This window comes from Bombus pyrosoma, linkage group LG3, assembly GCF_014825855.1.
Source record: "Bombus pyrosoma isolate SC7728 linkage group LG3, ASM1482585v1, whole genome shotgun sequence".
Taxonomy (NCBI): domain Eukaryota; kingdom Metazoa; phylum Arthropoda; class Insecta; order Hymenoptera; family Apidae; genus Bombus; species Bombus pyrosoma.
Genome location: NC_057772.1, coordinates 1183603 through 1211365, shown reverse-complemented (window position 1 = coordinate 1211365; position 27763 = coordinate 1183603). Strand labels below are relative to the sequence as shown.

The following is a 27763-nucleotide window of genomic DNA, read 5'->3' as shown; positions in this document are numbered from 1 at the left end:
ATCATCGCGCGTTCCTCTCTGCGTTCAACCGGTTAATGCGCACGCACCTATTGTCCGTAGCTAATTAAGGCTTCGAGGGCCATTACGGTTAGTGGTCTGGTCTAAATATTTCATCGTTGATGAAATGGAACGTATTTCCGATCGTGCAAGTAATAATCCAGTTTGAGCGAGTTGAACGCACCTGTATTTTCCTCGTTTCGGTAAAAATATTTCCGGGACAGCACAGCACGGGGAAATACCGTGCGAGTTCCAAAATATTTCGTTTTAAAGGAGATATATTCGTATCGATATGCACAGCCGGAAATATACGTGTGTTAGTGCCGGGGATGAATAAGAATGCCATGCTCTTGCAATCATTTCCGTCCCTATTTCGTCCAATTTGTTCTTATTCGCGTTTTGAATCCATCACCGACCAATACCAAGGATGTTGGAGAAAATTCTACATAGTTTCTGTGATTTCATTTGCTCGTATATATGTTGAAAAGTAGAAACGTCCAAGATGAACTGTATCCGACGTTTGTGTCGCGAATTCGCACTGAAACCAGGTCGTCCTCGTGAAATAATTGGAGCAAAGTTGTGTATGATATATGAACAGGCCTATTTTCGACCAGTTACTGGAGCAAGGACTGCTTAACGAGTTACGGAAGCGGAAGATCTTAACGCTTTCGTTGCTATATTTTACTGCCGATTGTACGTGCAGCACACGGTCGTTGACGATTTACATTGTTACACGGGTCCAAAGTTAAAGGAAAGCTTTATTGGAAAAGTGGAACGAGACAGAAAGGGGCTGCAATGACGGAAGGAACTGCAGCTCGAGGAAATCGTCGATCAGGGTACCTGAACGAAGATGAATTAATCAGAAGCTCGCGATATCGAAAACACGTAAAGGAGAGTATCGAAGAAATTGGTGGTGGCGCAGGCGCGAGGAACGTGGCGCGCAGCAAGAGCCGCATTTTCACGAGCAGTTGGCCTAAAGGCGTCGCAGATCGAGCACGCGAAACACGAGTCGCCCAGTATCCGTGAAAAGACACGAGGTTTCGCGTGACGTCGCTATCCCAACTCGCAGATAAGTGTTTTCGAAATACCAAAAACTTATTTCGCTCGGACCGGATCGACGATAAATATTCCGAAAGTAATCGACTACCGATTTGAATATCATCGAAATGATCGCGGAAACAATTTCACCGCTCGCGCAAGCTACGATGAACGATGGTTTTCGCTCGTGAGCGGAACGTATCAAGTTTTCTGGAAGGTCGAAGGAAGCCACGATCAATCGTCCATGGATAGGACCAGCCTGCGCGATACGTGAAATTTGGTCGCGGTGAAGTATTTCGAACAGGACGCGAAACGTGACGCGAAACGTGACTCGACTCGAAGTAACGAGATCGCGCAAGTCCCAGGGTTCGACCAACTTTCCCAGACACACTGACGTGGTACATCGTGCCGCTGACAAGCAAGCAAGCAAGCGATGTACGCCTCTCGATCTTCCTACGACGTCGCATCGATTCAAAGATAAATAGAATAAATAGAAACACGTGTCACCGAGAAGAATCTAAAATCCAAGTTCGGAATAAACTTGAAATACGAACACCAGCGAAAAACGTTTCCTGCCAGTCATACAACAAGCAACGCATCGAAAGAAATTTAGCTGTCGTATTTATCGATAGACGAAGATCGTAATGCTGTCGGAATAAATATCGCACAACTCGGCCCATATAGAACTTTAAAGACGTTCATCGCGGCCTGACCTGCGAATTATCCGTTGATCTATCCAAGCCGAGAAACAACTGTTCGTCTAAGATATTCACCGGTCAATGAATCGAACGAACCTCTGCATTGCCAACAGAAGTCCGACCAAGTTCGACCAAACTCGACCGCTGGAACGATGAACAACCGGGGACTTAGCATCGAAAAAACGTGCACAATCCGGCCAGTTTACACCGTATAAATTGTCTGCCAGCTAAAACACGAAGGTACGAGCATTGCTTAAACGCGTTCGTTGTTGCGTTGTCGTTGGCGCGAGATAGCCGCGAAAAAGGGACAAGGGAGACCGCTCACAAACGTTTTCGAAAGATACGGTTATTCGAGTTTAGCGAATCGATTGTGCTGGTCGCGAGCTCGCGTGTGCCGCGTCGTTCGTATGCATGGAACCATCGTTTCATATTCTTTTCACTTCATCGACGCAGCTTAGCGTCAACTGTTCGGGTCCCCGCATTTCATACTGATGTATCGGCTTTCGATAGTCAATTTCACTGGTAATTCACGACACCGGCGGTTTTATACGGGACCCGTGCTTTGTTCTCCGTTCGCCGTTGTTCGATGATCTATCGATAATAATACAATAATCCACCTTTACATCTATCGAACTTATTCCGTTTCCTGGAAATTTGCCCGTTTACGAATTTCTAGCGACGAGCCTGCCTATACTTTATTTTTATTGCTTCAATGCCATTAATTTCGACGTTTCATTTACTCCGGTGTACTCGTTGGCGTCGTTAGAAGGAGAACGTTACGAGAGTCTCGCGAAAATTTCAGCTGCGATCGATATCGCGTTCATTTTGCGGAATTTTCCTAACGAATAAACTAGATAATCCAAATGTGTTCCAACATTTTAAAACTCACGGCTCTGTCTGCCGTTTTTCGAACCTCGTGGTTGGGCACATCGCGACCTGATTACATCGACACACCCTCCACACCTCTACATCAACGAATCGCTCGAAACCTTCTTTCTACCTTTATTAAATTCTACTCGTATCATGTTAGGGAACCACTCGTTCAATCATCTTCTCTCTAAGGACGAAATATCTGCTAAAAAGAAAAAAAAATTGAGTATTCTGTCATTCTCGTTACTCCGAAATATAGTTGCTACCACACGATGCGTAAAGATAAAAAAATAATGAAATGTTGATCGGTCTAGAACTAATTTTAGGATTCTACTTGTACGAGCATATATTCCTGAATATTCTCCCTAGACGGATCAGATAGAAAATACTCCCTAAATATTTTTCTTCTCTTCCTAAAGAATTCCGTTTATGCGAATATGTTAATCAGCCGGTTGTTGGATCGCTGCCGCTCCAGCGATACTCCTGAATAAATAAACGCTCTACAGACGGATTTTTCGATACGTTGGATCTGGAAACTATGAGCAGCTTGCTTTATTAAAAAAACAGGATTCGGGCTATTTATCTTCGTGTGCGTTCGAAATTAAAAGGAACGCGAGCGACTTCGATCGAGCCGACCCGGAGTGAAAAGGAAACGCGTATACCACGTAGAATGCAACGGTCGATGCAACTAGTCGGAGATATTCTTGGAAAGAGTTGGTCGAGTACCAGGTACAGATCGGGACGCGGTGCGCTACCTATGTGCATCGCCCATTCGATTTAATTATATGAAACTCGACCGCTCTCGTTCTTTCCAGCCGAATGAAATCGATACGTAGGCAGCGAGAAGAATCGTTTGAATATTATTGCGCGAATCGACCACCGGACGCATCTCGATATACATTCGCGTTAATTCAACAGCGGGTATCGCTTAGGAATCGGCAAACACGAACCGACCGATCCCTGTCAATCGATAATTTTACGTCCATGATGCTTCCGCGTTCGCTAGTTCATAGTAAAAATGATAGAACTCTTTGCTAAGCAGGCTACGGTTTCGCAAAGTAATTTCCTGTTTCTATCGAGACTCGTAATGGCTTCAAGTTTCGAGTTCCACTTAAGTGAAATTCCGTCTAATATTGACCAAGACGAGGTCACAAGGTTAGCGGGTAGCGGTGCGCGATTCTCGAATTCAGAGATCCTGCACACCCTTGGGCATCGTTTCTGTCCAAGAAAGGAAAAACGTGGCTCCGCCGCGAGCCGAGTTTTCAAGGGATCACCTCGTATTACGCAAATCGCCGTATCGCGTCACGCTCATTTCGACCAGAAAGTTGCGGAAACTCGGAGCGCGCCTTAAACCGAATACGCGTATAGAAAATGTCGGCAAATACAGGAAGATCTGGCATCCGCGAGCGATTAAATTTCGTAGGAATAGGGGTGAAACGAGAAAGTCGAGTCGCAGCTTTAATTTGGCTCGCGCTTTTGTTTCCGCGTTTCGTCGGGGGTCAAACTTCGTCAGACCGACGGATCCGATTCCTAACGACTAGTCGGAATCGCATTCGTTGTTTTCTGTCTCTAAGAATTTCCCCGCCTTAACGAGCGTTATGCTAATAACGGTAGCAATAAGATTATAAATCGTTAACTTTTATTAGTAGCGGTCTTGTTTTTGAAAGATTTCGGATTCATTCGTTTGCCTCGGGTTTCCTCCGCTTTCCCTTTCTATTTTCTTCTTCCGATAGCAAACACGCCGCACCCTGGAATTATATCGTTCCATCGTGGGCGAGCTTTTGTCTCTAAGAAACAAGAAACTAAAGACATTGATTTCTGTTCCTTCGACTCTCCCTTTCGCCGCAAATTATACGCGTCGCGCCATCGAATTTCCTCGTAGTACGTATATACAACTTGATTCAATCTTAATTTATCACGAGCATCGTAAACATCAGTAACGCACACAGGGAGCAATTCCCTAAATATATCGTTCTGTTTGTTCCATTTCCTTCACCGTAATTTATTTCTATTTACCCGCTCGTCCAGAGAAATGATCATCTAAACGCAAAAAAAGATTGCGCGACGTCGTAGCTGCTGCCGGAAATATACTCGACCGTTCGCCGATTTGCCTGGAAAGATATTTTTCGCGAGTTTCGAATGGTTCGCGTTCGGTTTTTCTTCCATTTACAATCCAAATTTCGCTTTGAAACTTTTCCTGTACCGGAACGTAAATATTTCACGTTCCGAGTGAAATGCAAACCAAGTGAGAATGAATAAACCGCGATAACAAGTAGACCAGCAGCGGACCAAGCTTCCGTTCAAATCGCAACGCGCTTTTCGCCAATAACACCCACTAAACATCGATAGAGTCTAGTAAGAGTCCGAAGTAATTACGATGTAACTGCTTTAGAACCATCCAATCGTTCCCCCATCCTGGAAATTATGTCCAATACGCTTAGATAAGACGACAACTTTCGTCAGCATCCGTAAATTTTAGAAATTATTCGAACGAAATACGTCGATTTCCCGATATCAACATTTCTAACGAATATTTCTCTTATCCAAAACCTTGTAACTTGACAACCAACTCTCTAGTCCTTTAACGATCTTGCGATTATCGAGCCCGATGAAACAAAAAGAAAAGAAAAGAAAACAGACTTTTCGCGAGGAAAAGCCTTGTAACGTCGAATACGCTGATAGAACTAAATCATAGAAACCGGAAAAAACGCGAGAACACGTACAATTGGTATAAACTTGCTTAGCTATCGGTCATCCGAGCGCCATAATCTACAATTTTCGAACGTCCACGTGCGCATCAACCTCCTAATACTTTACACGCAACGTTCGTCTCCTGTTCCTATTAATTTTCTGTTCCATTTCTTTCCCGCGAACTTCCATATCTCGAGAAATAACAGCAGAAAAGAAGAAACAGACATCTGTTTCCTCTGGTTTGTAATTGAAACTGAACAATAGCGTAGCGTGAACGAATTACAGACTTTAGCACTTACTCTCTGAATGCGGTTATTAATAAAGCTCCGCATAAAAACGAGAAAGTAGGAGAGAGAGAGAGAGAGAGAGGAGAGTAGTTTCCATCGCGACTGAGATTACAAATTCGCCTTCGTTCCAAAGGAGGATAAATTGCTTTTATGTGCTAATAAATGTTGCATTTACGTGCTATTGTCGAAGGGATAACGCACCACGTAGTGTGAAAAAGAGGCAATCGATACAGAGAACAGGATTTCCGTTTCCGAAGATAAAGAACAACGAATTTTATCAAAAGCCAAGGTACATCCGATACTCTGATCTAAGAAATTCGAGCGATCTAAATGAGAAACGTCAAATTTTTATTCTGCGAACTGTCTGAATCGACGGATTCGCGAATGATAAAATCAGCGGAAAGTTCAACCCTTCAACCTGTAGTAAAATCAGTTTCTGAAGAATTTAAGAGGAAATAATGGGCCAGAGAAGGTTCATGAATATTCTCATTGATCCCTCGAAAGCCCTCGAATGACGAAGACTCGAGCGCGATAAGAATATTAAATATTAAACATTAAATATTAAATATCCTAAGTAACAAAGGGATTCGGAAATTTTTGCACGCGTAGCACATCGGAAAATATGTTCCTGACGAAAAACGATTACGCCTACCAATGTATGTTTACAAAGCGACGCGAGCGAGTGGCTAATCCATAATTTGTCATGTTGGTGAAAGATGCAAGAAGAAAAAAGAGAATTCTTGCTATAGAACATTCGCCAAGAACCGGTCGCGTATCCAGAGCAGAAAATTGGTACGCTTTCTTACATATTTCAGGATGAAAGGGCGGCGGCCTTTCTGTAGAGACGAAACCTTCGACAAGAATGTGTTATCATCCGCGCCAGAATTTCAGGTCGTCTTCATACGAGCTAGTTCGTACGTGGCACGCGCACCCTGAACAAGTTAAAAAATACAACAACGCCGCGATATAGTAGCTATACGTTTGCACTGGCTAAATTAAAGATTCGAGGGAACAATGCCTGGCCAACTACGAGAACGGGGAATTGTATTTTCTCCCTTGCCTCTAGCCATTCTTCGATATTCACTGTTTCGACGCAGACGCGGCAGAAATATGCTTAACCAAGGAATCGATTCGAATAAATTTTAATTAATTCCACCGATGCGATATAGAAACGCAGCTGTCGTCTGCTCGCTCCAGACGGAAACCGATCCCCTGTGTTTCGTTGCCATTTCGGTACACGTCGCACAATCCTATGCAATACATACGTGCATATACATATGTACACGTACAGACAGTTAATTACAGCTGCTGGAAAAGTCCAGGAGAACCGCACAGCTTCCAAATTTCCTCCCGGTCTATTTCCTATTCCTTTGATATCGAACAACGGATAGGAACGTAAAATAAGAAAAAGAAACGGACAGAACGAATAAAACTTTCAACGTTCAAACTCTAGCAATAATCTAGCGTTGGTCCGTAACGCCATGAAATAGGAAACGGAATGTCGTTTGACGTAGATGGGATTCGAGAACGACCCGGTTGGGTAGAAATATCCTTTACAAAATGCCCGAGTGAAAGCAAGAAAACAGAAGAGGCAGAGGAACGGGGATGGAAGGACTGTCAGTTGCTCTCCCAAGGGCGCTTTCAACCCCTATTTCAAGCATCGTGAGAGGGACTAACGAGACTACGGTAACAGTGTTCTATTTCAACGATTTTGCTTCCTCCTTTTGGCTTCGTGGTTTTGAACGCCAGTACCGTTTACAACTGCGAGAATCGCCACGAATGAGACGATCTGTGAATAGCATCTCAAAGAAAAGAGACCTAATTAACGATATCCACCGTGGGCGCATCCATTGGGTATAACGCGTAAATCGCGACGTTACAGATGGCGCGTTCGCGCGTTAATGACACGTAAAGCGACACCGTTCATATCGATCGCGAATCTTAACACGGTCCATTAAGGAAGCTCTTAGTTACTTTAAACGAACTGCGCTGATAGCGACTATCTGAATCGGTCACGAGAACCGACACAATCAAAATCACGGACACTTGCAGAACCCGATAAACGATATCACTGAAACGGCAGAAACGCAGGGAGAAAGAGAGGCGGAGAGAGACGGTGGAGCAGAAGAAAAGGGAATGAAGGGAACGGAAGTAGCGCAACGTGGACCGATGGCCGAGTACGATATAATAGAATCGGCTAGGCTTTTCCACGTGGTAAAAAGGGACAACTGAAAAGCGAACCGCTGTGGAACGCCGAGATTGATGAAACTAAACGTTCCAACTGTTTCTGTTCTGTCTTTTCCATCTGTATCGTTCCTCGTTTTCATCGACTTCCTTTTTCCGTATCGGTTGGACACGCGGAAATGAATTGGTCGCCTGGTAATGTCCTACTAAACGATCGCATCGTGCGGTCGATTCGCGATGAAAATACGATATCGCGTTCGCCTATCTTTTCATACAATCATCGTGGCGCATCGGTCAGTGATGTTACACGGTGGTTCGCCTCTGAAAAGGTGTGATCAACTGCAGACAGAATGAAAAGCGTTCGTTCTTCTTGCCAGGAGAAAACGGGAAAGCGAGAGAAAACTATCCGTCTTCTTTATATAATGCTTGGAGCATGCTTGCATTTACCTCGGTTCCATATTACCTCGGCTCTATCGATATCGATTAATTAAAGCATTTCTGAGCTGCGTCTTTACCGCCTCTTACCGAGATAGAACTATCAAAGGCGAATCAGCCAGCTAAAGTTCATTGGGCTGAGGCGAGTGTATCAATGTGGTTAGTTTTTATGCGCCAATTACCTTCGTTGGGATACAGAAGGCGTCGTATCTTTCTCGTTTTATTCCTCGATTTGCCATAGCGGAATCTATTGTATTTGCAGGTCAAAGTTCGCTAGTGGAAAGAAGATAGAAGCCGATAGATTTATTCGAGCGAACATCAGCGATTCATTGTTCCGATTCAACGTCCTTTTTATTCCCCGCTCGATGGATTTCTTCGCGCCTATTCAAATCTCATGCCGTAAGCTCTCCGATCGAGAATCCGTCCCGTGACGTTATCTACTTTGGAACTCGTTGGGAAGCTCGTACCCTGTCTAGAACGATCCTCGACTAGAAAAAACACGGTTTTTTCTCAGAATATTCGGATTATTCGTCAAAGGATTGACTGCCGATTTTTATCCTTCGATTTGACCGTCCTGTTTCTCACGGAAATCCGTCGACGAAGGCTTTTATCTTCGAGACGATTACACACGTAGCTTCGATCAATCGAATCGGAAATACCGAGCTGATGACTTTTAATGTGCTAATCGGCGGAGCATCGAGAGCCTTTTTTCCAGATATTATGGTCTCGTTAACCCAGTTTTCGAAACCGTTGGACCGCGTTCGGTAAATCAGAATCGCGCTAACGAGACGATGCAACGTGTCCTAACAGGTACGTAGCTATTCGTTTCCTTCCACCTCCGCTCATTCAAGGATAACATGGTACATTCTTTTTGAGGCCTGTACTATAGTAAACAATGCCTCTGGCTATACACATAGAGGCATTCTTAAAACGCGAGCTTTTCACGCGCTCGGAGCACCATTCGACGAATCACGCTCCACTGCTTTCACCGAGTAATTTAGCTGCAAGCGTGAAGAATGGTTGGTTTAGCATTCCAAGGACACGCTGATAAAGGAATCTCACGGGCTGATAATCGTGGTTCCAAAAATGTGGCGCGACTACGCGCCAGGTCAAAGACGAACAAAGGAAGAATACCTAGCGACGAAAGTGAAGTTATCTAGGCCAATGGTAGAACATATAGCAGGAGCAGAAATTTTCCGACACGTGGCGAGTAAACTCGTAATTTCTTCGTACACGCCATCTTTTATTTTCTCAGTGTAATATGTTCGTAATATGTTGGAAGCTTTAATAAATATAATATCAAGCAATTTCGGTATAAACGTCGCATTTGCGAGACCGCGATTCAAGCGTAAGTTCATTACGAGCGTAATAAATTACACGCAGGGTTTCGTGAAATTTACTAAATCATTTTTTTTCAGCGAAAGAATAAATTTGCGGAATTCAATCGATCGCATAGACAACAAACGATGGATGCAAAGTTAAACTCGGCGATGTGGGGTGAATGTATCGGATACAAATTCGAATTATATATTTAACTGTGCAGATAAAATCTGTATTAGTCATACGTACTGTGCGATTGCGTTGTGTTTGAAATAGTTCGAGCAGCTTGGAATACGTTCGTGAAAAGAGGCTATCGACAACGTGTTATCTTTTTTCAACGATGGAATTATTTCGTATTTATCTTGTGTTACCGCGAGTGCTATTGTATGGCGAATAAGCACTTGGCGAAAGGTAATTCTATTTCAGCATTCGCTTGGGAAAAAGTTAGGGAAGAAGAGAAAATAAAATGGAGAAGAAATCAAATATCGTGATATTGTAAAAGTTAGTACACGAAATGGGTATTTTCTTATTCTGACCATGACCCTAAACATTTTATGCAAATTACTCGTCGAAAATCCGTCGAGAGTCACATCAGTGATTCACGACGCGTCAAACGTGTTTCTGAATTCAAGCCGTGATCTCTGCTTTATCTTATAAACGTTCAACTTTCGCGCCTCCATTTCTCATAATGCCTGAGCTATTACGAGACTCAGAAATATTATCTCGCAAGGATTCGACGTGTCTCGTTTTTCCGTGATCAAATTCTTTCGTTCGACCGACCAGTCAGTCCAGCTTCCGTTTTCTCTTTGCTTTTCATCTTCCATTCTCTGTTGATATCATAGGACAGAAGTAATCTTCGGGCAGAAAAATGCTTCGAATTTGCATATATTATCGAAGCGACGCGTACGACAATCGATTTCAGTGATTTCACTGAAATAAGACGATGTAGGAAAACTCTGTTATTGAGCCTTTTACATGTTTCTCGGAATGGGAAAACAAGGCGAGAAAACGGTTTTCTGTCTGTCGACGCGAGAGCTGCGCGATTCGTTCGAAACTGATAAAAAAACATAAATAAATAAATGGAAAAGCGACAGTTTGAAAGGACGAAAATTTAATCGAAATACCGACCATATCCTGCGTAGAGAATAACGCGGTAGAAAAATGAAAAAGTACTAGAAAAAATAGTGCCCTTCGGTGAAATTTCGTAACGATTCGAACGTCATTCATAAAATATGCGACAGAGCTTTGTTTAACGGTAAAAGCAATTTATTTGAACAGCACGCGAATTCTATTCACGAGATACGCCCTGTCACGGAATCGTACATCCACCATACTTTAACTTTCTCGAGACGAACTGTTTCGCATTTCTGCCGGTAAATTTATCGCTATAATTCAAACGCAAAGCTACACTGTCTCTTTGCGCGTATTCGCTACGAAAACTGATCAGGCATTGTTCTCGGCTCCGCCGGAATATCATTCGCATACTTGATTATTGTTTAGCGAATGGGTAGGTTGAATGAAATCTTGCAGCTAGTTCGAGTTCAATAGTCCATAGAACTGCATATAACTTCCAACGACGAAGTATACGGATCAACGCGGTCACATACCATTGGGAAATGAACCACGTAAATTGGAACAAAATAGAAATGAACGTGCAAAATTTGATCGATGTTCTTCGTAACGATAAAGATGAAAGACAATGCGACTCGAGAGACAAATATATGAGCAAGTTGCGTTATAAATGTAACATTTTTATAGAAACGGAAAAAAATTATTTCTTCTTCTCGTTGAAGGGAGCGACGCGATTAAGCCACATTTATATTCGCTGACACATCCTCGGGCATTTCCGTGAACCTCCAAATGCTCATCGCTGGGACGAACATAAAAACTAGTCCATTAAGCTTATTTGATCCCGCTACTCGGTTCCTATTATTATCATCATCATTCCCTTTTATCGATACCATTCTCTCTTTTCGTAGAACGCTTGAAATGGTACGCCGTAAGAAGTTGCTGCAATTATTTTATAATCGTCCACCTCTTAACGAGCCTCCGAACGAAACTACTCGATCTAAGATTTGCAAAGGTAACGAGAATACGCGTACAAATTTCCAATTTTACGTCCCGACGATACTTCTCACCGACCTATTCCACCTTGGCAATCTTCGTCGTGAAAAATTCCAATAAACTCGCCGAGAATTTATGAATCGCAATTAATCGAACGAAGGAACATTGGCGTGACTAGTGGGCCATAAATATTTGCAGGTGGATCACCAGTGTGCGGTCTTCTTTCTTACGAAAGAACCAAGAGTCCATTTAGTCGAACGCGTTTGGAACAGTGCGTCGTTATAACAGTGCGGAGTTATTGCAAACACGAGCTACGATAGATATTTTATTCCTAGAACGCTCTCTCGTTTTTCCAATTGTCCAATTTCAAGTTTCATATTCCGTACCGCGTTCGTTTTTGCCAGGCTCCGAATAAAAATCAAAGATTCATCGAAGAACTAGTATCGTTTATCGCAATATCCCTCGGTTATATCGAAATCCTTTTACTACTTTTACACGAGTTTCGATACGTGCTGAGAAAGAAAGAATACCGATAAGGCTACTCTTTTAAGGCGGTGGAATTAAAAGACGCAGAGAGAGAGGGATTAAAAGTGCAAAGACCTTATCCGCGATATTAGAGTTAATTTCGCTCGAACGAGTCGGAATTTAATATTTCCGGCACGCGCATTCTTTCCTAATGATATATGCTCGCGCAACTTTATTTCCAGTCGGCCAAATGGAAAGAATATTAGCGTCGTTGTACTCAGATGGGTTTCCGGAAAGTACCGACGCATTAGCGTCAATGCACTTCGTTTAATTCTTCGTTGGACAATTTGCGAACAACGCTCGCGACACATGTTGCGGGAATAGGACGCGCGTGTTTCTCTCTCATTTGACGAAGATTAAGTATCGATTGGAATCGTAATATATCAAATAACCCATTATCCGCTGCGAATTACGTTGTCGTCGGGAAAAATCTAAACGAATATTGCGATTGCGACGGAGACAGGAAAACTGGCCGGTAAATAAGTTAAATAATTGAGTATAACCTTCGAACAATGAGACGTTAATGGCAGATAATTACTCGCTCGCTCGCCGGATTATTCGTCGAATTAACCATTCGAGTGCTAATGGAACGAGCGCACAGCGTGCTGGGAACCACGATGAGCAAGCTATTCGTATTTAAAATTAATAACGTCTCGCGATCGAGCGACTATTTGCCAACGCGAGATTAATATTCTATCTAATACTTTTCGTTTTCAGCGTACGAACGAAGATATATGTGAAACTCGTCGGAGGATAGACGGGTGATTGACTTAAATAGATTACGGTAAACGATTGATCGAAAGTGTAAACTGAAAATTCACGCAAACTAACCGTGAAGGATGTGGCGAAGTGGCTATTAAAACCATTAATACTCCAACGTTACAGAAACGTTTTGGGATCGACTAATGGATCCAAGGTTTACGACGGTCTCCGAAAATTACGCCACGGCACACGTGGTACCTAGAGCGCGTACTTACGTACAACGATACGTGTCCACGCTGTACTTATTCTCTACTTAATACAAGCACCTGGTACGTACGTGTGCTTCATAGCTGGCCGTGTGTACCGGGCCAAGAACAAGCGAAATATCGTCTAGGCTCTGGGCTCGTGCTTCGCGCAAGAGTTATCGCCACTCTGGTTTTTCCAGTCGGTCGAAAAATCGATAGTTGCAGACCTTTTTTTCTATAAGATTGCGATTCGACGTCTTGAGATATTTTTACCATGAAAATCGTAATTTTGTTATTGGAAGAAAATGATTCGATGAATTGGAAGATGTCACGTTCGACAAAACGTAACTTGAACCAAAGAACAATAGCGAGATTGCCGAATTGACGAACGAAATACTTTGCTCTGGCGAATTGTGAATTTCACATGAACCGAAAAAGAGAAAAGTGGCATAAAACTACGTTGAAAAGAGTAACGAAGAAAGAAAAATCCACTAGGATACCAACGTTTGTTTCAATAATGACAATCACGTGCTGTAAAACAACAATCGGGATAACGTTGATAACGGGTCTACCGTTGATATCATCACTCTCTATCCAAGGAATGCGAGACTGCAGCGGTATTGAGCAGATTTTCTTCCATCGTTACAATTCTGAACGGGATCTAACGCCGAATCGTTTGAACGTTAACCTCGCCAAGAGAAGCGTGTCTTAGACTTTAGCTGCAGCTTGCGGAGTTTGCGAAACGAGGTCCGACTGTGTTTCAAGCGATAAACTAAAATTACAAATGAGCGATGAGCCGGTATTACGAGCTAGGACACGCCGAGGGACCATGCTGTGATTATATTGCGACTAAACTTCTGAAATTCGAGTTTCGAGCAACGTACCTACCAATTACGGCCAGAAGTCTGGATTTATGCATAGAGGCATATTCGGCGTAATGCGCTTCCGAATGGACGCGACACGTTATTCCAAGTAATATTTCTTCGCGGCGATTCAATAGACGAGAAAAATATTTGTCGATGAAAATATTGCTCTTGCACCCGAGATTTACAGGTTCGAGATCTCTTTTATTCTTTGTCGACAGAGAATAAAAGCTTTCATAAATAGAAGATTCACGTTTAAACAAACGTATTATGGAGATTGCTGACAAAGGAATGGTCGATGTTTTCACAGTAAATCGTTACGTTTTTGTGTGCTTTGAAAATGCGTCGACTTGGCGCGCACAAATATACAAACAATTATTTTTTTGTCGATTTTTCTACCAATACCGAAAGTCTCGGCCAATGTTAGTGCATCCGTTAAAAAACGCGAAGCGTTCGTTCAAGAACGACGTCATGACATAACGTGGATACCAAACTAAAATATCGACTGGACTGTCGATAAAACTTCGTTTCGCACTCTTTGACGTTCGCTGCCTTGTCGTGTCGATCAATTTGCGAGCGTAATATCACAGGCCATCACAGTCCCCAACGCTTCCTCGTTCCTCGATATTTCGAGCGATGGTCGATGAAAATGTGTACGATCGAATAACTCGAATCATTTACCGTGCGATTAAGAAAATCCTCGTGCGAACGTTTTTAAATCGAGTCGACCGTATTTTATAGAGGTCGAATACGGTTCTCGAAATACCGAGCACGCAATCTTCTGTGCAAGAAGATAGAGTGGCTTTCTGTTTAAAATCTGTAGCGAGTCGGATATAAGGAATTCCCCGTTGTTTCTCGCACGACAGAAATTCCAGCACAGAATCTTTCGTCTTCAGAGACTCGAGTCGCAAGGAGTTTGAAAATTTTTCCTCCCTTGGCTAACGCGAGAATCTCCAGAGGCTGTGAAGCTATGCCATTGCCACGGGGAAATAATATATAACTATGAAATAGACACATAAAATATCGAGATCGCGGTCGTGCAAACTGAAAAATATTTTTTCTTCTTTTACTGTAGTCAGGAAAACCGAGATAAACTGTAACGGAGCGCGCGAAGAAGCAAACTACAACAAGTATTTTTTTTCACCGGGGTTGTAATTTCTTATCAAAACGCCAACGTCGTCTAATTAAACCGGTCGAGTTGCTTCCGATATATTTCGTCGAATCGTTTGAAAATTATCCATTCAACGCAGCAACCGCGGTTCGACCATGGGATCGAATCAAACGCGTAAATTTCCGATCAAAGCGTTCGAATCTGCGAGTCGAGCGGAAGAGAAGAGCTGTTCTGGGAGCATGCATTTCCGATTGCGGACCAGAAATCAGGGCACACGCGGTCCGTTGAATTACGAACAACAGTGTGACGGTTCGTTCACGCTTCAACGAGTCACAAGAGCCCTCGTAAGATATTCGAAAGTCCGTTCGTTGGCACGTAGCCCGTCATTGTGCCGTTTCCTCTGCAAAAAGTCTTCATTAAGCAACCAAAGCGGGAACCTTATCGCAGTGATATAGCTAGATAGGTGTATTCATAACGAAATTCGGGCCACCGCCGCCATTACTGTCGTCCTAAGCTACGAGGCTACAGGACTACAATCGTTGGATCTGCATCTGACAAGAAGTAGACAAAGGACCTCCGATAACCAAATCCACTAAACGTCATTACTAGACTGGTATAGGCACCACCTGGTTTCGATTGCCAGAAGGAAATAATCGCTAAGGCCAGAGAAACTAGGATCTGAACAGAGTGTCGCGCGTGTGGTGCGGACGGTGTGACGTGTTGTTGGTTAAATTAATAACGAGACGAATTGATTTACAGATATTTGAAAATGTACAACACAAAGTTAATCGCAAGCGTTGCTCGCTTGACGATATTCGTTGTAAGATTGCGCGATACTGCGGTACTGATACTAATTGTTATGCCGATTCGTTCGACTGATTCGTTATACCTATTCGCTCGACTGACTGACTTCCGAAGAACATGGTCGTCTGTTTATACTGGTCGACGAGGTTACCGAAAGGTTTGAACTTGTCGCCGGCTGTACGTTGCACGTAACGTCCTAAGACGCTAATGTCGCTACGCATGTTTCGAAATAAAAATTCAAAAGGGGATTAGTCCTCCAGACTTTCTATTTATTTACAAGAAATCCAAGCAGATTGAAGATACGCTGAGTCGAGTGGAGAAATTGTATATGAGAAATTCCTACGATTATTCGATACACATCGAATCAGATTTTCCGGCTATCTGCGACTGTTTTATCGATACTTCGCCGTTTTCTATCTGTTCGTATTGGGAAGAAGAAAAAGGGAAACGCGAAAGCTCGACGTAAGGACAAATTTCTTGCTGAGAAGGAATATGGGTCGAAGACAAGTTCCTTCTGGTATATATCGTATCACGTTTCACGGTTCTTTCGCACATGCTGCAAACATACTCCGATCGATCTTGTTGCAATGCTTCAACTGACGCGAAATCGAGAGAAACGAGTCAGAGTACAATCCAAATTCCTTGATTGGAATCGTTTTGCTGATCGAAGGCTGATTGACTTATCTATACAATTAACTGCAACGCACTCGTTAACTTTTCAAATCGATTGAGAACGCGTCGATATACGAGTAAACACGTATCTCTTGTAATTCCATCTGCATATTTCTGCTAACTAAAAGACTGACGTCTACTCGATCAGCGTGATGAGGTTTTATAATTGATAAAATGCTTAATTAACAAGATAACCGCAAGGATATCAACGAGGACACAATGAGAACGCAATTTGATACACGATACCGAATATCGATCGGGTTTTAGACTTCGTTCGTAAAAGCTGGGATTAAGTAATCCCCTCTCGCGTTTTATACATCACGTTCCATAAACTGTCGTGATTATTTAGATCGTTGTACGTAGCAAGTTATCAGTTTTGCGAAAGATGATCTAGCGAGTTTCTGTTTAACGCGTTGAAAACGTCATTAATTTTATAATTACGTAACTAATGAATTTTCTTCTCCTTGCGTCGACATGCTTACTTATTTCTCGTTTTTACGTAGACAGAGTTGACGAAAGCAGGATTTTCTGGATACCTTAAGCCAATTGTATGCCGGTTCCACATAATCTTTCAATTACACTGTAAATTTGACTGGGCAAGAAACTCGATTAATTTGCCGACAGCATTCTTTATCCAATTATAACTATGCAATCAATACTTCAAGCCGTTAATTAATTTTTCTCGTGCTCGGAGAGTTGGAGTGCTTTACACGTGCTCGATCAATAAAATTTCTGGCGTTAAATTTCGTGGAATTAACAAGCGGATATTGTCAGGTGTTGCGAAATGATCAAATTTTACAAACGTGTGAAAAATATAGAAAAAAAGGAAAGAGAAATATTTGCTTTATGTTTCAATATTCGATAATTATCGAAATATCTAACAACAAAAGTTATTCTATCCTTCGTGGTTCGAAACCGCGTTGTCCTATTTTTTTACTTTTGCGAGAGTATTTCGTCTCTGATCGTGCATGACCTTTCTAGAGGATTTCATCTGGCGATAAAAGGTTAAAGGGAGCACTAACGCTGAAATTAAAGTTCCATTAATGTCACCGAGCGGTCGATTAGTATCAAAATTTCAATGTATACTAATACCAGATGTTAGGTTAGACTTGACCCTTTCGGCACAAGTTTTCGTAATGTACCATTCCACACGATCTATACGCAAGGAAGGATATTTTGTGCACGTCGAAATGATTTCTACGTCTTATTAACATTTTTGGCTTGGTGAAACATATGGGAGAAATTTATTCGCTCAATGTTAACTATTAGGTTGTCCGAAAAGATTCTTTCGTTTCATAAGGTGATAATAGATGAACAACAATTTCTATTTTATATTATTTTATTGAATTAGATATAATCCGTTTCGTTATATCTCTATTACTACGTTCGTGCATAATTCAATAAACTAATATAAAACAAAAAACATTGCGCGTCTATTATTTCCTTATAAAACGAAAGAAACTTTTTGGACAATCGAATACTATAACGGGGAATATATTTTTCTTAATCGTATAATTATTCAAAAATTCCTTTTGCAACGTTATTTTGTAAAGTTGTCAAAAATAACCGAAAAAGGGACAAATTACATTTTGCTACTTTACCGTGTACAAAATTTCATCAAAGGCGACGCATAATATTCGTTGCGGTCCTCTAGATTTTAGTCGATACGTTGTTTTAACAACTACAAAGACTTTATCGACACATTTTATCGATAACATTTTAACCAACGAAAATTATGTTTGCAATGTTCAAAGTGGTCCGTAAATCTCGTAGAAATTCTACGCGATAGTTTAATTAGAAGCTTCGCTTGTCAATGAAGACGGAGCTTAACAAAACGACCTTCCGCTCGGCGCGCGACACGAAGCTTTAAATGACGAGTTACGTGTTCCTAACGCGTTCCAACTTCATCCTCCGAGTCCTTTGAAAAGGTCAAAGACGAAATTTCGCGTTGCTGTGATTTAACGGGAGATTGGCCTGGCATAAAGACAGGTACACGAACGACAAGAAAGGGATCGAATTGCGGGAATGAGAAGGGAAAGTAGCGGAGGCAGTTTATCTACTGTGTAATCGCGAGAAGTTTAATTAATGGAAGCTCCGAGAATAAAAGTGATGGCAATCGGCCACTCTGTCCCCCTTAAACAGTCTTTGATGGAAAACCGTGGCACTCGAGCTGAGATCTCGCACGGATTTCCCAAGAGTGGTGCTAGTATGTGGACGGTTGAGTACGACTCGAGAAATTAGCGTAATCCGCGTACCGATTTCCAGTCTGCCACGAATCGCGCTAATGATCGTTTGAAATGAAAATGAAGCGAAAATCCAGCTCGTCTGTAACGCCTTTTAATACCGACGCGGCAGCCTATCAACGAAATAGTATCAGCTTTTACATAACATTTCGCTAATTACGGTAAATCGGTGTAATCCTTTGGTTAACATCGCCGTTGAATTATTCGGAATTATTCGACAAGCCGCGCCGCACGGTCCGCAGAAAATCGAAACAATCCTGATACGGTGCATTGTAAGCATGCACGCGCGTGTTTGCTTTCGAAATTCACTAAAATTCGCTTGTTCGCATATTATTACTGAATAACTGCGCACCGGTGTACGGGCTGCATTAAAACATAGTTTCAAGCTCAGTTGGAGCGGCCACTCACCAGTCTATGATTAATACGAATCTATTCGCTTTGTAACGAGCCCGTATACGAGAAAATCCAGATAATTTGGCAATAATGCGCGGTATATCGGTCTATGTACTCCAGGGTAGCATATAGGTACGTATGTAAATAACGTTGATCCAACGTGACTCGAGTCGAATCTGGCTCTCCTCGTGAGCCACAGATTTGCTAAATGAACTGTGCTAGAAGCCAGGCTGGTAAATAGACGGAAAAGGGAACGACACGCTGCGAAGACGACGATAAGGCAAAGATAATTGGAGGATAATGCAGATGAAACTTCTCCTCACGGCTATAATGGCCACGGTTTTTACGCGTTTGAACATCGTTTTCTGCAAAGAGAAGGCGAGGACAGACTGGCGGGTAGCAATAAAACTCAGTATGGGTCCGCATACTGGAAGATCGATAAGTATCCCGACGAGTCTCCGACGTTTAAGCCCACCGCTCCGAAACTCCTAGAACCCGCGAAATCGAGTTGAATAGTTCGCCGATTACGAAACAGTTCCATCTGCTTTTTTTCATAAAGACATCGTCAGCTGGAGTTGCGCCTCGCTGAAAATTGAACGACCTACTTTCGCGCAAGGACACCGCGGAATCCTGAATTCCGTTGGATACGATTTTGAATTTTCACACCGAGTCGGATAAATTTCGTATGCCGCAGAACGTCTTACAACGAAAGTCCAAAGATAACGAAGAACTGGTAGAAACATCGTGATCTTTGTTCTGGAGGCACTCCAAAAATTTCGATCGAATACCCTGCAAGGATGAACAAATTTAGCATTTAACCGGAAACGGCGTTTCCTGCACGCGTCTTATAAACATCGTAATCTATATATAGCGGGCGCAAATAAAGGAACGTGATGATAATCATAGATGTACCTGGAAAACTGGCCAATGAAATAGGTCAAGCTATTTTCACGATGGTATCCTTCGATAGATAAAGTAATCGCAGAAAAAAGGAGAGGTGGTCCTTCTTGAATAGAGAATAGTTTGCTATTTCGGAACTGGCCCTTTGAGATACGATAACAGAGTCCTTCCATCGAGTTTCGCCCTCCAAAGGGCTGCAGCCCGGCCAGCCCTTTTCAATCCAACTCGAATATGTAGGACAATTTATGGAGGTAATATTCGACAAGCCAGTACGACAAAAACTAGTCGAAGATTAAAAGCAAATAGGAAATGCCTGATATCTGACGCGGCTTAAAAATAACGAGCCATTCTTCTGTGTTGCTTCGATAGCTAACGAGTTACATCCAACGCAGTAGAAGAGAAATTAAACTCATTCGTTTGCTCCGACCAGTCTGGTACCATTTTCTCTGCAACGAATTAATTAAACACGCGAGGAACACGATTGCTTAAATTGTAGTACGTATACCGTAATGCATAGAATAAAAGAAAATTCAGGTTCGTGGAATACGTATTATATATATTTTTAAAAGATCGAAATTGCGACACAACGAAGAATATACTTGATTATTGCGATCTCTATAGCGAAGGAAAACATCTATCGAAAATAAGGGAATTCGCATTTCCAAATTTAATAGCCAGATACGAGAGAAGGAATAATCTAACTCAATTTCTTGCTCGTCTTCTTTGGAGTATACACGCGTCTCTAATCGAAAGACCGAGACCAGTATGGTCCTCTATACTCTTTGTGGTTCGGAGCCAATGGGAATTAAGTCCATTCGCAATACCGCAGGGAATACAAAAACGAAGAAATTCTAAAAGTCTGTGCAGAAAACAGAGCTTTTGCTTTCTGTCTATGTTGATATTCACACCGATACGGCTAACGTTATTGCTTTTCCGAGCACGGAGAGAGGAAAGAACAACCGGAGGAACGTCACAAAGATACAGGAACCGGAGTAAATAACCTTTTCCTCTCGAGTACTACGAATACAATGTTTACGTATTCTTGTACGCCTTTATATGTCATTAGCTAATGCAATTTTCAGTTTTATTTTCAATTTTAAAAAATCACGTAAATGTCTGTTTATTTTACGTAACAGGGAATATCTTACCTTGAAAATTTGATTATACGTCGCTTTTGATTAGACCCCTCCAAGGTCGAAACACACTAAAACTGGAGGGAACGAGTGGATATGTTTTCGTTCGATCACTTCACTGAAACAATCGCCACACGAGCTTACGCGATCGAAAACATTCGTCATAGTGAAAATATTACCCGAACACGTAATATTACCGCGACAGAATCACTTCTCATCGAGATAAACCTATTACTGCCCGTTACTTTATACACGCCGCGCTTACATTCGCCATTTTGGTTAATCACTGCGTGTGCGCCACGTAGCGGCAGAAACTGCAACTATCGGTACGTGTACGTAGAATTTAAACGACCGCGAAAAATCATTATTTTAATAAAATAGGTAAATAAAGATATCACGCGATGTTTTATGGCACATAAACTGATGATTTGTTTAAATTAATCCTACGGAACCAGCGATGGTTTACTTTCTATATTTTCGCAATGAATATATATCACAGATTGTCGCGAAACGGTATTTATTTAAAAATTGTAAATTACATTTATTTTAGAAAAATAACATATTTTTCGTATATCGATGTGAGGGAATGTTTATAATTGTTACCTTCGCGTGGTAAAATTGAAATGAATATTTTTCAAATGAAATCAAATAGCACACAATATGTATATTTCTGTTGCGTGGAATGGATAAAGGAACAGGGTGTACGGGTATAATTAGTATTGGAAGAAATTTCAAAGCAAAACACTGGAATTTGATACTTTTTGTTGCAGTCTTTCTTTCAGCCTCGACATTTCGTTGGAAAAAATAGAAAGAACAAAGAGGGAATTAAAAGACCTAGGATCGCTAGAGGCTACTTTGATTTTTCATTTCTATGAGATAAAACATAACAAGCAGAGACACCTGAACAATGAACGATTTTTGCGAAAAAGATGTAATCGTTGTTATCGATCAATTTGTTCACTATACCAAAACCCTGATTAACCCTCAGATAATCTTGTTCCAGATCGAGAGCAAAATGTCGATCGAAGTGAGAGCGGGTCGACCAACAATGCCAACGATTCCACAATCCAAGAGACCAACAATTCTAGTTTATCCAACAGGTGAAAACACAATTGCATAAATTTTCTATAAAACGTAATGCACATTCTCAACTAATGTAATACTCATAACAATCGTTCCAAGCATCATTCGAACAATAACATTCAATTTTACTGAATCCATGGGAATATGACTCGTATTTTGATAACGCGAAAATTTAATCACCATGAACTATACAAGAGGAAAGAAATCAAATTATCAGATTTCCTGACACAGAAGCCAATAACTTTGCAAAGTTCAAAGAATTACGAAAGGCCGAAATGTTTCGTTAAAGTCCTTCTGTGACAGAGAATATCTCCGTCGTACTTAAGGAAGCAACCAAGCAACTAATTGCTTCCCAATCTCAAGGGTCTAAGAGTAATGGAGAGTAAAGGTTAATACAATTACAAATCGTCTAGACGCATAACTGGATAAGTGACATTAAAGCATTATTTTGACGTTGTAATTTAAAATGATATTGTTACACGAGATAACATAGTCTTGATTATAATAAAATATATTTGTGTTATATCGCTATATTATTCAACGTATATTTACACAACCATACCGTTATACTATCCCTTCTATTCCATCCTGTTGAATGAAACATTTTTCTTTTCTTGGGGTCTGAACTGTTATTTAGAAGATTGATAAGACTCGTTTCTATTTTTATTAAAAGATTCACTTATCATAAATGTCAGTTCTGCTTTGTATTTATTACAATGTAATGTTTATTAAAATGTTATATCAGTAAGAAAAGAAATGGGATTCTAAGATGTATTTGCTTAGTTTGCTTAATATATACTAATCATAAAAACAAACTTAAGAAACAAACGTGAGAATAATGAAGCTTCGTTAGGAATACTTATTGCTAGATCTAGTAACTCGACTGATAGTGAAGCCAATAGAATTTACACGTAAACGGTTTCTGACACATCTTCACGATTGAATTACAAATTATTTTACTTTTTTTTTAGTAACTCCAGAGAGTATCATCATCCCAATAGTATCATGCATACTCGGATTTCCATTGTTGGCTCTAATGGTCATCTGTTGTTTAAGAAGAAGAGCAAAGCTCGCCAGAGAGCGAGCACGAAGAAGGAATTGTGATCTAGATCACGGAGCACTCAGTCTCGTTCGTTTTAGTCCTGTCCACCGTTTAGGTAAGTTCCAACGATAAAATCGAGTCTGCCCTCTCCTTATTTTCAAAATCAGTGCTACAATTAAATTTGGAATTAAAGCGTACACATCCGTGAAAGCAATTTTATAACGAAAATGGATTAAGGTTACAAAACATTTACGTTCGCATTGTATAGCATCCTAACCTCTTTAACAACCGCTACTCCATGGTCGCTTTTCTCCCCAGAAACGTTGAATACATACTTATCCGTACCTGTATATTCAAATAGACTCCTACATATAGTCACGTAGACGTGTATAGTCGTATACCTTTATAAATGGGGCGTGTATATATATACACGCATTCAGTACACGGATGTGCAACCTATACAAAGAGAGTGGAAGAAGCATTAAACCAGATCGAATGTTGCCCTGAATATCCGAGTTCATACGCCGATTTTAGATATTTCGAATTTAATCGTGTTCGTGTTTACACGACTGAAAGCGTTTAGTCTTCAACAAAGTATTGAGAAACTAAATGGCCAAACCTATAAGTTTCTATTGATTTTTCATGGCTTTCAATTGCTTACTCTATCTAAATTCTAATCCCGAAATATAACGTTGAACTTTTCTAAATATGTTACTTTACGTTCATAACAATGAACGTGAAACGGAACGTTCATGGAACACGACATACGTATGTGGCTGACTCTGAAGGTACACGACTACCGCGACCAGTCATGGCAATCTAACTCTTGATTTACGGCCTCTGAAATGTGATAAATAGGCGGTTTAGTTACTACTTACTCTATACAAGCATGAAGGTTTTAATTAATAGGAAATACATAGTTATCGGACGATGGTACAAAAGAGAATGTTTGCTCTTCGGACTTTGTTGTACACCTAGATCGTAAAATTAATTTGCAGCATCCTAATATAAATTAACCATTTGAAAAATCTTCAAACTGAAATACATACTTGTTATTTTATTATCCCGTCAAGTGCAGCATCGAAAGAGGATTTAGGTAAAGCTTTTTATCAACCTGATTGTTGCTTGACTTGGTCTCTAGAGATTTTAGAATTTCACAGAACAACTATAGTTTCCTTTACTTAATGCATAATCATTTGCCGCCGCCGCCGCTACTACCGTTGCATACTTAGAAGACAACCTACAGAACTTAATTGAAGTTCCGCCAAAAGGGTGGACAAGAATAAAAATGATAAAAACAATTCGTGTGAGATTGATCATGCAGGCTACATTCAAGCGTATTTAAATAATACTTTGTTACGAATATTATACCTCAACAGCTTAAGATTTCCAACGCAATCATGAAAATCGAAAGTAAGAAAAGTTGAGCATTTTTATGCAAATAATATATGCAGCTTGGCTACATTTTAATCTTAATCGAAAGGCATGTATTTACTTCTTATGTATTTAACATAGTTCTAGTCGCATGACTTTAAACTGTTTGCTATGCAAGCCTATGCAGCGTGTATCTCAACGCATTTCGTATACAACAATTTGTTAATAACTGTACGAATCAAATTAATAACTTTTACCACATAATCTTGACATTAGAATGCATTTAGACAGTATTAATCTTTATTATTGATAATCTAAAAATTCACTTACAGAATTGTTAGACAAGATTTTCTATATAATCAAGAACATTTATTATTGTGAAATATTAATACATATTCATATATATTTTTATGTGATAGCTGGAATTGATCGTCCAACAAGAACAGTATCGTTACGAAGCGATCGAGGATCTAGAGCTTTTCCATCACTGGAACTAGACACTGTCGTTGAAGAACGGTCGGATCCTGAACAGAGCACTGCATTGGAACTTAGTAGTCCAGATTAGCATCCAGTTTTGGTACCGCCTAGGTCAGATTCTTATTTTCTGTACGTGTAATACATATTGAAGTATCATTCTTATTTCCTTAAATTAAACATGAGAAAAAGGTTTCATACGAATCATGTATCATTCGCAACAAAGATTGCTTCTTTTTCCATCGACTTGTTTCTAAAAAATTTTCTTAATATTTAGAATTCCTGCATTACCGATATATCATTAGGAGTTGCAACTTGCAACTTTGCGAAAATATCTATTATGTATTTATAACAGATGTCATATTTGTAAAAGAATATTAATTTAAACTAATTATTTATCTTTCTGTTCAGGTCTCCACGATCATCTAAATCGGTGGTACCATTATCCGTGGATCATAGCCCTCTATGGACAGCATTAACACACGCTAACGCTGTATCCTCTGCTCTTGGTGATACCTAGCAGGAAGTGGAAGAGGGCGGCTACATCGAAGCTCTCGTACTCGACTTACCCATAATATATTAAGAGATTTATAAGATATGTATGTATTACGACAAATTAGTACATGAGATCGTGAACAATAATGAAACTGATCGTAAGGAGGATCTTCGATACAAAACAATTTGAAATCTGAGGACATTATACGGAATATGGATATTTACAAGCAAGTTTTGCACTCGTATATAAAATTAACGACTAAATTTTATACTGTCAAACTGTACAAGATTCTATGAACAAGCTGCTTTTTATATCATGAAAAACTTATAACGAGGCAACAAACGCTACATCATTAGTGTAAATAAAAAATTGTTAATACCATGTACAAACAAAAATCACAATATGTAAATAAATGATTATAAAACACTGTCTATACAACACCTACATTCTGTTTTTACGAAATTTATACAACGTGTACACGTTACAGCTGATTTTTGCGTTGTCAGTGTAAAATATTATTCCACATTTATGAGTGTAAATAATATAATTATAAACAACAAAAAATGATTTGTTTGAAAACTATTGTCTTGTATTCTGATATCAACAATAAGTTAGTACAAATTTGTCCTAAGGAGTATTGTTCAATTAATGAATATCATTTACGCAAATGTTGGATTCGTCTTAATATAAAAATTTAATTAAATTATGCAGAATAAAACTGCATTAACATATAAAATAATTCTTTTAAAAATAAATGTCTTTTATCTATAATTCTTTACTCTATATTTAAAATCCGGGTATAATCCGTCCCTTTTTAGCCGCTTTTTTTAATTTACGCATCTTCTTTTCTTTCTTTCTCTTCATAATGTTGTCCTGTCTTTTCTCCTGTTTTTCTCGAATTCCTTTCTGTACATTGTCTAACCTAGATTCCCATTTTTTAGCGCTCTTTTTTTTTCTATTTTCTTTCCTTTTTAATGTCCGCTTAAGTAAATCTATATCATTTTTCACCTATCGAAAAGTATAACATTTATACAATGTGCTATCTGTAAACCATTATTCTAAATCTACTTTTCCTGAAATTTAAAAAAAAATTTACAAATTTAAATATATATTACCTTCTCACCACTAGCTTTTGCAAGGGCAGACTGCCATGCATCCTTTTCTTTAATTTCTTCTACTCTTTCTTTTTCACCTGATTGTTCCATTGCTTTTAACTTTTCTTTTTTTTGTTTCAATTCTAGTAACATCTTTTTTGCATCCTTTTTAGGCAGTTTTTTTCTTGTTCCAATTTCAGAAAAATCAAATTTACTAAATACCATTTTGCCTTCTGAATTAAACACAGGCTTCGGTCTTGGAACCTTTGGTACTTCGCTATCTTCTTCTTTTATATTAGACAAAGTACCCCCATTTTTCTCTATTTCTACTAGTTTCTTTTGCATCATCCGTTCTTTTCTCTTTGACATTTTTTTAATTCTGGTTTTCAAATTTTTTTTTAATTGCTTTTCTTTATATCCCAATCGTTTAACATTCTTAAATCCCTCCAATTTAGCATGTAACTCCTCAAAAGTTTGTGCCCTCTTTTTCTTTCCACTTAAATTTGGAAAAATATTATCTACGATAGAAAATAAAAATTTGAAACTAAATTAAATAATATACAACAATAGCAGAGAATAAATACCTTTTGACATATTCTTTTTCTTGTGTGTAACTAATTTATTCTTGTCATCTGAAACTGATAATATGACAATTTTTATTATAATTGCTAAAATCATAAATACTTTAAGGTTATATTACCTTTTTATATTCTTACCTAATTCAGACATCGGTAATGGCATTTTTGAAAATATATTCGAAATAAACTCATTTTCTTGCAGCAATAATTGCTTCACAGCATTTTGATTAAATGGTTTTGACATTTTTAATTGCATGTTTTTCAGCACGCACCCGTGTAATTAGTTCCTACTATTGCTAGTACCAGAGTGTAAACGTCTCACAATCATAAACTACAGACACGTTTTTAACGCTTTAAAAGCACGCAGGTTAGAAATTACAGCCTAGCGCGCAAACTCATGAACACCGGAATTCTTTTTATTTCCACATTTTTTTTAACTCGTGTCAT

At 40.0% G+C, this 27763-nt stretch overlaps 3 protein-coding genes and 1 long non-coding RNA gene across 10 annotated transcripts in view; 1 reads left to right on the top strand and 3 right to left on the bottom strand.

Annotated features, from left to right (window-relative positions):
• LOC122578025 overlaps positions 1–21424 on the bottom strand; it is a 127079-nt gene extending 105655 nt beyond the window's left edge. For all 3 annotated transcript variants that reach the window (XR_006320468.1, XM_043749868.1, XM_043749873.1), the window contains exon 1: positions 21191–21424. The gene's annotated coding sequence lies outside the window, so the exon portion shown is untranslated. The remainder of the gene's footprint in view (positions 1–21190) is intronic.
• On the top strand, positions 165–26211 carry LOC122578031. Of its 5 annotated transcripts, none has more exons than XM_043749885.1 (7): positions 165–1973; positions 21946–22106; positions 22179–22275; positions 23230–23415; positions 24379–24396; positions 25094–25280; positions 25560–26211. In XM_043749885.1, the coding sequence occupies exons 2-6, from the start codon at positions 22083–22085 to the stop codon at positions 25237–25239; spliced, it is 471 nt and encodes a 156-aa protein (XP_043605820.1). In that variant the 5' UTR covers positions 165–1973; positions 21946–22082; the 3' UTR covers positions 25240–25280; positions 25560–26211. The 5 variants fall into 5 exon arrangements, with proteins under 5 accessions (XP_043605820.1, XP_043605823.1, XP_043605822.1 ...); XM_043749890.1 differs by lacking the exons at positions 165–1973; positions 21946–22106 and adding exons at positions 8463–9548; positions 9619–9931 and having other exon boundaries at positions 25094–25262; XM_043749888.1 differs by lacking the exon at positions 21946–22106 and having other exon boundaries at positions 192–1973; positions 25094–25262.
• LOC122578035 lies at positions 22904–24380 on the bottom strand. Its single transcript, XR_006320470.1, has 2 exons — positions 23578–24380; positions 22904–23469 (listed from the first exon to the last, which is right to left on the bottom strand). It is a non-coding gene; the product is annotated as an uncharacterized LOC122578035 (long non-coding RNA).
• On the bottom strand, positions 26211–27763 carry LOC122578029 (surfeit locus protein 6 homolog). Its single transcript, XM_043749883.1, has 4 exons — positions 27455–27763; positions 27323–27376; positions 26760–27256; positions 26211–26652 (listed from the first exon to the last, which is right to left on the bottom strand). The coding sequence occupies exons 1-4, from the start codon at positions 27570–27572 to the stop codon at positions 26431–26433; spliced, it is 891 nt and encodes a 296-aa protein (XP_043605818.1). The 5' UTR covers positions 27573–27763; the 3' UTR covers positions 26211–26430.